Source organism: Falco punctatus (assembly GCF_963210335.1).
Source record: "Falco punctatus genome assembly, chromosome: 5".
NCBI classification, from domain to species: domain Eukaryota; kingdom Metazoa; phylum Chordata; class Aves; order Falconiformes; family Falconidae; genus Falco; species Falco punctatus.
The window spans coordinates 42,561,903-42,571,946 of record NC_137584.1 but is presented as its reverse complement, the minus strand read 5'-3'; the positions used below and the strand labels follow the sequence as shown (position 1 = coordinate 42,571,946).

General features: G+C 45.4%; 1 protein-coding gene across 4 annotated transcripts in view; it reads left to right on the top strand.

Annotated features, from left to right (window-relative positions):
* The first annotated feature begins 3 nt into the window (after positions 1 to 3).
* Positions 4 to 10,044, top strand: part of IGF2R (insulin like growth factor 2 receptor) — a 60,734-nt gene continuing 50,693 nt past the window's right edge. For 3 of the 4 annotated variants that reach the window (XM_080390529.1, XM_080390531.1, XM_080390532.1), the window contains exons 1-2: positions 4 to 248; positions 8,008 to 8,141. In XM_080390529.1, coding sequence (XP_080246655.1) covers positions 19 to 248; positions 8,008 to 8,141 — 364 coding nt within the window. In that variant the 5' untranslated portion in view covers positions 4 to 18. Of the gene's footprint in view, positions 249 to 4,578; positions 4,998 to 8,007; positions 8,142 to 10,044 lie in introns of those variants that run through there. The other variant, XM_080390530.1, reaches the window with a different exon arrangement.

The window sequence follows — 10,044 nt, the reverse complement described above, 5'->3', positions numbered from 1 at the left end:
GGCGGGCGCGGTGGTCACATGACGTCCCGCTGGTCGCCGGCGCCGCCTGACGTCCTGGGGCAGCCGCGTCCGCCCGGCCCGGCCCGGCCTGCGCCCATGGCACCCGCCGCTCCCCGGACGGCGCCTCCGCGGCCCCGCGCCGCCGCGCTCGGCCCGCTCCTCCTCGTCCTCCTGGCGCTGCCCCTGCGGCCGGGGGCAGGCAGCGGGGCCGCCGCGGCCCTCAGCGACTTTTACCGGGACCTGTGCAGGTGGGCGGCGGGGGGCGGCCGGTGGGACGGGGCGGCTGGCGAGGGGGCTCCCGCGGGGAGCGGCTGTAGCCGGCGGAGCGCGGGGGGTGGGGGTCTCCCGGCGCCCGTGCTCGCCCCTGCCCTCCGCGGGGCCGCGTGCGAGCGAGCGGGGCGTGCGGGAGCCCAGCCCGGGGGCTCGGCGGGGCGAGCCCGGTGCTCGGGGCGGCCCGAGCGGGGCTGTTGGCCGCTTGGTCCGGCGTGGGTCGGGCCGGGGAGCGCTGCCGGCGGCGGGGCGGGCGGCTGTTCGCGGGCTGAAGAGCGAGCCGGGGCCGTGGGGCTGCGGGAGCCGCTTCAGGGGGCGGCGGGCCGGGGGAGCCGGCGGCGCCCAGCTGCCCCCCGGGGACCTCGTGGTGTGGGACTCTGTGGGCACGGCAGGTCCGCAGGTGAGAGGCTGCGGAGACTTGCTCGGTCGGAGTCGCCAGTGGTCAGGACTCCTGGGTTGTGCCACTGTGTCTGTTCTAGTGTGGAAACACCCAAAGTGGTTTGGAAGGGGCGTCACTTGGGAGTCGCCTTTTTGGTAAGGATATCGCCAAATGCCGTTAAGTTACCTACAGGTGAGTTAAGAAGGCTTTGAGAAACGAGAAGTGCTATGTGGAAGTGGCACCACTCTTCATGGTTTGGCATGTTCTTGCTCTGATTCAGCCATGAACTGAGTCTGACAACAGTGTCTTCCCAGTCTGTGACTTTAGCCAGAGGAGGCGGTACAGGAGTAGCCCCCTCAATCGAGGGCACTGGGCAGGCACCGATGTGACATGGTGGTTGTAGTGCTGAGGGCAGAGGCTGGGTCACTGGAAGGAATGGGCTTTCCTCGTGGTGGAATCTGGGGTATGATCCTCTTAAATAATGAAAAAGGGAAGAAGTAGGTTTGCTTGCAAAGTAAACCCCTTAGAGTGGCAAAAATGACCTTGTGAGGTGACCACCCTAATTGTAGAATTGAGCCAGAGATGAGAAACTTGTGTGGCTCCTGGAAAGAATTTAACTCCTCTGACTCTAATGATTTTTTTTTTTTTTTTTTTTTTTGTAAAAACCCTCCTGCCCTAACTGGTTTGATTGTCAAACAGTTCCCGTTTTGAGAATAGCATTAAATCCCGTCAATGTCTATCTTGGTATTGTTTGCAACTACAGGAGTATTTGGGAGTGCCATCGGGAGACTGTGCAGTCTCCTTTTGGATGCAAATGAATTCAGTTAGTTTTCCTTTATTACCAGCAAGCGAAAAATAATTTGTGAATAGATAGCACAATCAGCAGGTCTCCTTTTAAGATGGTCTGCTTCAAAAACATGTACTTGCTATTGTGCCATTGTAGGAAAAACTGCTTTGAAGGGATTAGGCCTACTAATCTAAAATGGATAAAGGAAAAAAGGACTTGTAGTCTGACAGGTGGGAAGACCCCAGGGAGACTGGTGATGAAGTGTCATCTCAGGCACAGTTGTGGAAAAGCTACCAAGTGAGGGGTGATGCAATTAGGTAATTCAGATGCACTGCTGGCTGGTGTCTGAGCCAAACGATACAACATGAGTGTGCAGAACAAGTCCCTGACCAACCTATTTTTGTCATTGCCTCAAAACAAGGTTTGAATTTCTTTTACAAGTGTTGTGAAAACAGTGTCCTGATTGTGTGGCTGGTGAAGCTGCAGCAGCTTCTGTCTGGTGTGGGAATGTCAAAAGATGGGCAAGGAGAGCAAATGTTGGGCATTAGAAAAGGTGCTGACTCTCCTCTGAAAGACTAGAATGATACCCAGGTTAGGAAAGCTGTCTTGCAGGAAGAGGGAAAGGTGTCAAAACAGTTTTGCACAAGAACTGCGGCATGGGGCTACTTAAACTTGAGTTAGTGGTTTTCATTGCTTGTTTTGTGTACTGCTGCTGTACATAGTGCTGGTATGCTTGGACAGTCTGGGAGAAGAAGACAAGCTTTTGTTCTCTGAAACTTTTTCTAATGTCATGGATTGTAGTAACTGGTTTTGTCATGCTTTCTTCTTTGTTCCTTTGTACTCCGACAGCTGACCGTGCTGTTGTGTGACTTGCAATTGGAATTCTCTTTTTATCTTTTGTGTAGAGAGGTCTCCAGGATTGCTGCTCCTGGATTGTATGAGCACCTCGGAAAGGATACAGGGAACTGGCTGGATATAGGAAGCTACTAGCCAGTTTGGCCTATTGTCCTGTTTTTCTTTCTTCCCCATACATCTTTCATGTGACAACACAGGAGAAACAAATTCTGGAGTTAATTTTGTGAACTGTTCTTTAACTCAATCTACTTGAAAAACAAAAGAAAGCTAGACAATTTGGCTTCACCTTCCATGTAACATCAGGGAAGTTACTGTAAAACTTTCCTTCCCCTGTGAAAAAATGGCAGGAAATGTTTCAAGTGTGATGGTAGAGCAGCAAATACCAGCTGCCTCCTCTGCATGCTCTTTTGCCTGATAATCTACCCTGGATGAGAGATGATTTGATGACAGGTAATGTTTTTGCCCCCTTGCAAGGGTAGGAGTTTGTGTATGAGTTCTATAACTTTTGGGCTGGTGAGTGGAAGGAAAACTCCTCCGACTACTGTACATCACAGAATTGCTATTATGAAGAATTTCCAACTTTGGTGGTATTAAGTTGACTTTACATTTAATGTTATAGTTTTTAATAATGCAACTCCTACAGTTGACTGTATGTATGTACAGTTCTATTCATTCAAACACTGTCTCTTCAGCTGTTGTTGTGAAACCACAGTTGTGCTCTTGTGGGCCACTGGAAGCCCTGGCTTTAGTGTTCAGCTTAGCCTCGGTGAAGAAGCATGTGCTGAGTACAGACAGGTGACCTTTAGGTGAACTGCTCAGCTCTATTAAGTGCTTTGACATATTTAACTGGGAGATGTCATAAATAAGTAATTACTGGTCTTATTTGCATACGTGCGTGGTTGCTTCACATGCCTGGGAAGCTGCCATTATAATGGTTTGAATGTGATTTCTCAGCACATGGGCTTCCTTATAGCTCTTGCGCACTTGAACTTCAAAATGCTATCCTTTTTCTTAAGCAGTCTGTAAAATGATGTAGTAGGTGTGGTTTAGTGTAGCATGAAAGACCAGATGTCTTTCAGATGGAGAAAGCTGAACAGCTTGTGGTGTAACTGTAAGGCTATTACACACGATGCATATGGAAGAACGCTTGCCTGAAGACATGCAGTGTTAGTGTTACATGATGGTTGGAAAAGGTGACGGAGCTAAGTATGAATAGGGGTGCATTAAAAAGCTCTTGAAGCATAGTGATAGCTCTGTACCATGTGCCATTCAAGCTCTCATTTTCTGTAAGGAGAGCTTGCTGTGGCATAGAAGTTTCTTTACATATTTGTGCTAAAATGTTAGCCACATTTAATAGTTTAATCTCTGCAGTGTTCTGATAGCTGAGGAGTTGCTGGGTGCAAACTTGTGTGGATGAATAATCTCATATGGATTCCAACTCTGTGGTTGTAGGTTGCCTTGTGTCTGTGCCGAGTTGTGTGTGTAACACTCTTTAAGCAAAATGAGCCAGTTCAATGCAATCCCCAGAGACCAAACTTGTGTTTCTTTGTCGGTACACTTTACAGCTGTTTGGAGCAGAGTGTGCTGCTCTTCCTGGCAGTTATCCCTTGGGTAAGAGCTTGAAAACCAAAAACCTGAATGTGGTTATGAGAATGGTAGCAATAGTCTTTCTGGTGCTCTGTTGCACTTGAAGTGGTTCAGTAGTCCTCAGACCTCAAAGCGGCTCTGGCGTGGGGATGCATGTGCTGTGACAGCCGTTAGCCACCTGCATCTTGTCTGACTTTGGTGCCTGCGCTACTGATTCACAAGGTAAAATATACTTGCTTTTTCCTTTCCTGTGTTATTTTTCTATGAGTTGCTCTTTGCTTTGTTAAAAAAAAAATGCAGAGCACTCTTTTGATCTTACGACTTTCTGAAAAGTAGTTTAATTTTCTTTTTCATGCTGTTGCTTTGGTCTCTAAAAAACAAAGTTAGGTAGCTGGAAAGGCTGACCTGCAGGCAAGGTTATTCCCTGTCACTCGTTGGGACCTTGCTTGCACAACTGCTTTCAACAGTGGCCTGGGTTGGCGCTGCCTGCAGCAGTAGATCCTCCCTGCTTGCCTGCCTGCTGCTGGTGCACGGCCAGCAACCGCTGCGAGCCAGACTAGGAGCTGGCCAGGCTCAGTCCCCTCTCCACACACATGCGCATGCACCTGTTGTTTTTGCCGAGTTAATTTTGAGAGAGGGCAATCCCTGTGTCCAGCTTGTGTCAGGCACTGGGGCCAGCAGCATGAAGGGGGGGGAGAGGAGGAGAGCCTGCCCTCGGCGGATTTATGTGGGTGTATGTTTCAGGCGTTTAACTGTGGGATAGTCCACGGTTGGGTTTATCTGGAAACAGGGGTCATGTTGTGAGTTCAGTAAAAATAACTGTTTGACTGTTTTGATCAAGGCAGATGCTATGTTTGAGCTCAGATCTTGAACTGCACCAGAAGTGGCTGCTTGAATGGGGTCGTCTGCGAGGCAGCAGCTGTATTGAGCTCCCTGGATAGAGTGTGCATCACATCCCACCCCATGACCAAGGCTCCTGCTTTTTAAAGCTGCTGGTATAACAGCTCCCTAAACTAGTTCAACTACATTGAATCTGGTATGGCTTAAGCCCTTCAGACAAGATAATTTTGGCTGGCCCTGGTGAGGGGATAATTACATGAGGCATCACTGCTGGTGGAGGTGAGTGCTGAGCAGCTGGAGGAAGCCAGTCTGCGTGGTGATGCCATAGTCAGGATGGGCGATGCCATTGCCAACAGACAATTTCTATTACAGGATGCAGTGGAGAGGTCAGCTTTTATCTTATTGGAAAGTGGAGCACAAGCAACTTGAAACTATTCCCAGGCACTGATTTAATGCCAAAAGTCTTACTTGTGAGAGAAACAATTCTTGCTTTTACTGTGAAATTGTATTTTGCATGTCTCTGAGAACAGCTGCTTAGGCTGCATCCAGCCTGCTGTTACAGCTCCTCCCACCCATTAGGAAGAAGAAAAAAAGTCCTGTGAACTTCCTTGAAAGTAATACTACTCTGAAACTGCATTAGATTTTCATTTTTGGGTGCCACCGAAGTTGTGGTTTGGAACATGATTAAATGTGGGATTTCTTATTTCCTTTCTGTGGACTGTTTTGAAGGACACCCCAGCCTTCCCTGTCCAGCAGCCTGTGAAAGGGCAGAGGGAAGGGCTGGCTCCAGTGACTGCTTTGCTTCGGTTCTGTAAGCTGCTAATCTTGTTTGTCTTTTCTGGTGTGTGGGTGAACTGACTTGAAGATGTTGATTTCCTCTGTTTCATAACATGGAAAGCAAACCCCTTAATCTCTCGGAGAGTGATAATTCCAGTGTGTGAAGGACTTGGATTCTCATTCAGTTCACAGACAGATTTTAACTTGCAAGTTCTCAAAAAAAGGATAAACAAACCAAACCTGTGCTGAAGAACACTGGCTTGATCAAAAATTTTGTACCTTAGTATTGAATGTTACCTTTTTGTTTTTCAAAACCAGTCAAAAAAGAGAGTACTGGAGCCCTTGAGATTTTTCCTTGAAATGCTAACTTTCTGGGCCTTCGTTGTGAAGAAATTGTGTTTTGATTGAAATGCATTTTCTTCTGGAGGTAAAACTGGCTTTAGTTTTAATATCTTGAAGCTAGAGTCAGGTTCTTCTCTTTTTTTTTTTGTCTTGTCAAGCTTTTCTCCTGTAGCTGAACTTTGGTTATTCTGTACTGTGGTTTAATTCTCATCATCATCCTGCATTGGGATTGTCTTTATCCACTTTAGAAATACAGTAAAATAGCTCAGAGAACTAATCAGTGTGATTGTAAAATGTCAGTTCTACCTGCTTATGAGGAAAGAATAATGTCAAGTGTTTGCCTAGGATTGAGACATAGTCCTTGAATCTGATGAAAAAATAATTCTGTTGGTGTTTTGGGTATGACTCAGTACCTGGTAAGTTATTTTTTGAGGCTGATATTATTATATTTGAGCCTTTATATCCTAATATAATTAGGATGTAAAGATTTCCTTTTTTTTTTTTTGTTTACAGAGAGAACTCTCTCATAGTTGTCCCTAACTTGTTTCAGCCATTAACAGACTGAAATTAATATGTCTGCTCTAGTACAGGGAAGCTAAGAACCCTGTAGCCAGTAATTAAATGGGAAAATATGTGGTATCTTAATGCTGGCTTTGATTAGCGATGGGATGCACTGGATTTGAGTAGAGTTCTCAGAGGATTCAAAATCTAGGCTAAAGTAGCTGAACTGCTGTTGCCCCTTCCTCACCCAAAAACTGGGCTGCAGAGTGGAACAGGAATGGATTTTCCTCCTGGTGGGGGTCTGGGGTATGATAACATCAAGTGGTACAGCACCTGTGAGTTGGGGATTAAGGCAAACAAACCTGGTGGGTGAAGCTACCTGTCAACTTCTAATTTCTTGAGAGCTGAGAGGGGGTAGCTGATCTCCCTCAGTGCATATAGTACTAATCTGTAGATTAAGAAACATACCTCTGTGGGTCAGATGTATTAAACCCTGTGTAAATAATAGGAATACCTACTAAGTCACTGTGCCATCCTCAGTTTTCTGCTGTGCTCTGTATTAAATCCTACTAAAGTTTCCACTTGGGATAGAAGGGAAGCTGGGTAATCTCTTATGTTGCAAAAATCAGTACTGTCCAGAGGATGCAGGCTGCTGCCAGCTCCAGAAGAGGTGGAGCTGAGCCAAGCTGACAGCACATGTTTACTGAGCCATGCTTTTTAGCAGAGCTTGGCCAGAGCGCCGTGCCAGGAAGCCAGGCTGTCTAAACAGCTCCTGACTCCCAGCTAGCTGACCTGGGTGCTGCTGTGTCATGTGGCTGACCACATCTCTCTGCAGTCTGAGTGCCTGCTATGAGGGAGGCAAATCCTTGCTCTGCCACTGAACTATGCTGCGTTTAACTTTTTTTTTTTCTTCTGTTACTCTCATTTATTCCCTGTTTTGATTAACCAGAGCTTCATGTTCATTTATCAGTTTTTAGACAACTAACTTTCTGATATGCCTGTAGCTGGCTAGTGTGAACTTCCACAGTCTCTTGCGGATAGCTCTGCTTGCTTTCCAGCTTCTGACACACCTTTGAGAAACTGTCTTTTCAATATTCAGCTAGATATATAAGATGCATAGAGATGCAGCTAGGCCCTTATAAGCATTATTAGCATTTTGCAGTCTGAATGGTGCGAGAATCTCGCCCCCAGTTTTGACCCTGGTTAGGTGGCTCTGCTGCTGGCATGCAGGATGAGACTGGCTGTTCTGTGCCACTCAGGCTTAGCACTTCTGCCACAGGGTATTGCTGAAGTGCAGTAGTGTGCAGCCTGCCAAAGATGTTTGAGAAGTTTTATTATCACGCTCCCAAGGAAAAAGGTTTACTGCCTGTGATATTCCTAGTCAGGGTGGCTTTCACAGAGGTTTGATGGGAAAGAATGGGTGGTTGGATGCTCAAGAAAGAGGAAAATGGACCCGATATACCCTCCTCTGTGATTAAACCTGTTTTGTTCTTGGCTGTGACAAAATAGCAATTATTTCTGGTATTTATGCATGTAGAACACAAATGTGAAACTAGAGTTAGTCGTGCTCTTAGCTTTATGACTTGGTTATTTCAGGGCCTAGTGTCTAGAGGACTGCAGTGCAGGCTATGAATACCAGCTGACAGATTTTTTTTTTTTCTCTTTTCAGTTATACATGGGAAGCAATTGATCCAGACAAGCATGTGCTTTATAAAATAAACTTCTGTTACGGTGTTGAAGAGTGTGGAAGATCAAGTGCAGTCTGTGCATGTGACATCGATAAGAATACCTCTCTGTCTGTAGGTAAGTCAACAAGTGTCTTTCCTCGTAAGTAGTTCATTAATGGATAGTCTTAGAACTATTGCAAACTTTGACATGTTAGGAAAGAATTTTTTTTTTTTTCAGAACAGTGTTAAAACTTTTCTGTTGTAGGTTTACTGGAGGGTTTTGGGAAAACATGAACTGATTGCAGATAATCACATCACAGGACAGTTAAACTTATGGTCTAGGTAACTAATCTAGTGTGAAACTATGCAAGGCTGTCTCAAGTAGAGATAAGTGCATCTACCTGTGACAGGATATGCACTGTGCACAGCCTTGTTTGGAGCTCGATACTGAACACAGGATAAAGCTTGAGCTATAGCTCTAAACTATGCTACAGTGTAGCCTGATGTAACATCATCTTTTTGTTTGGAGTCAGGTTACTCTATGTAATGCAGTCTTGGGAGTATTGCTAAGAAAGGAAGACAATTACATGCAGTTCTCTGTTTTCAGTTACACTTGTAAAATCTGGTGGCTGCTTCAGTAGTTCAGATGTCCTTGGTATTCTGAGAAGGGGTAGACCAGTATGCTGATCTAAATATGAAACTGGCATATTCCTATACACGTGCTTGCATGTGATTTCATCAGTTAGAAGCACCTTTTGCTCTGAACAGTATTTGTGTGCTTATTTTAATGGATGCTTGTCACTTGCAAGGTTGCTTCTGTGCTTCAGCTGATGAAACAATAATATATAAATACTGATGAAGAGGTTTTCTGATAGTTGACTGTTACTTCTCATAAAATAAAGCAATAGCTTTCTGCAAAGTAATCTCTCTTCACACTGTCTCTTAGTATCTGTAGATCTGAAGTCTGAATTTAACATGCTAGCCAATCTTGCCTTCCATTGGCACACAACTCTTATGAGAAGCTATGAGTCTTCAGTAAAAGTGTTTTAGCTTGAACTGCTGGAAGATGGTGAGGAGAAAAATGATTCTCATCTGTAGGCAGTTGCACAGCGGCTAGTCAGCCTCCATTCTCCCTGCCCTTCTGCACTAACTGTAGAGTTACTTTGGTTTCAGGCTGTGTCAATCAGTGTTTTACAGACAAACTGCTAGTGTTGTGACCTAGGCTTATAAAATCTCTGGGTGCATGAATAAAAGTGTATTTCAGTTTGTGGCTGCATGTGTGGTGGTGTGTGCATGTGGTTTTTTTTATGTAGGGCATTATATCCAAGCTCCAGAGTCTTCTGGGTTGACTGGTTAAATTTCATTGGAGTTCAAACTGCAATTGCATGTAGTAGTATCTTCTACTCTGAGGAGCATGACATCTCAGACCACTTGATGCTGTTAATGTTTTTCATTCCTAAAATGTACAGCAAGAATTTTGTTTCCTGCTGATGTGAGTCTCAAGTCATATGCAGTTGAGGCTTCAGTTGTCTGTGGATTAGAAAAGGAATGGGCACCTGAGCATTTGTTTTAACATGCTCTTTTTGAGGGAGGCTGGAATGTGGCAAGTTGAATGAGCTTGAGGAAACCTGTTCTCCCTAAGGAAGTGTGAGACCCAGAGGCTTGTGTAGGTTTTGTTCCATGCTTCTTGTGGAAACAAGGGAGAATGGAGCTAGGTAATGACTATGAGCAGTATCAAATATACCGCTGTGTGCAAACCTTGAGTGTCTCATTGCCTGACTGCTACTGGCTGGAAGATTTTGCAACAGTCAGAACTTGGTCTTGCAGAGGCTGTTGGAACTGACTCCCGAGGGTTAAGCCACAAATCCTGTTCAATTAAGTTGTCTTTTAACCACCCTGCAATAAAATAAAGAAATCGAAGCAGTGCGGTTAACATCGACATTGAATTTTGCTTTGTTTTATTGGACAAATTGTCACAGGTTTTGTTCTTGTTCATGGTTAGTCTGAGACTTAAGTGATGCCTGCCATGCTTCATTGTA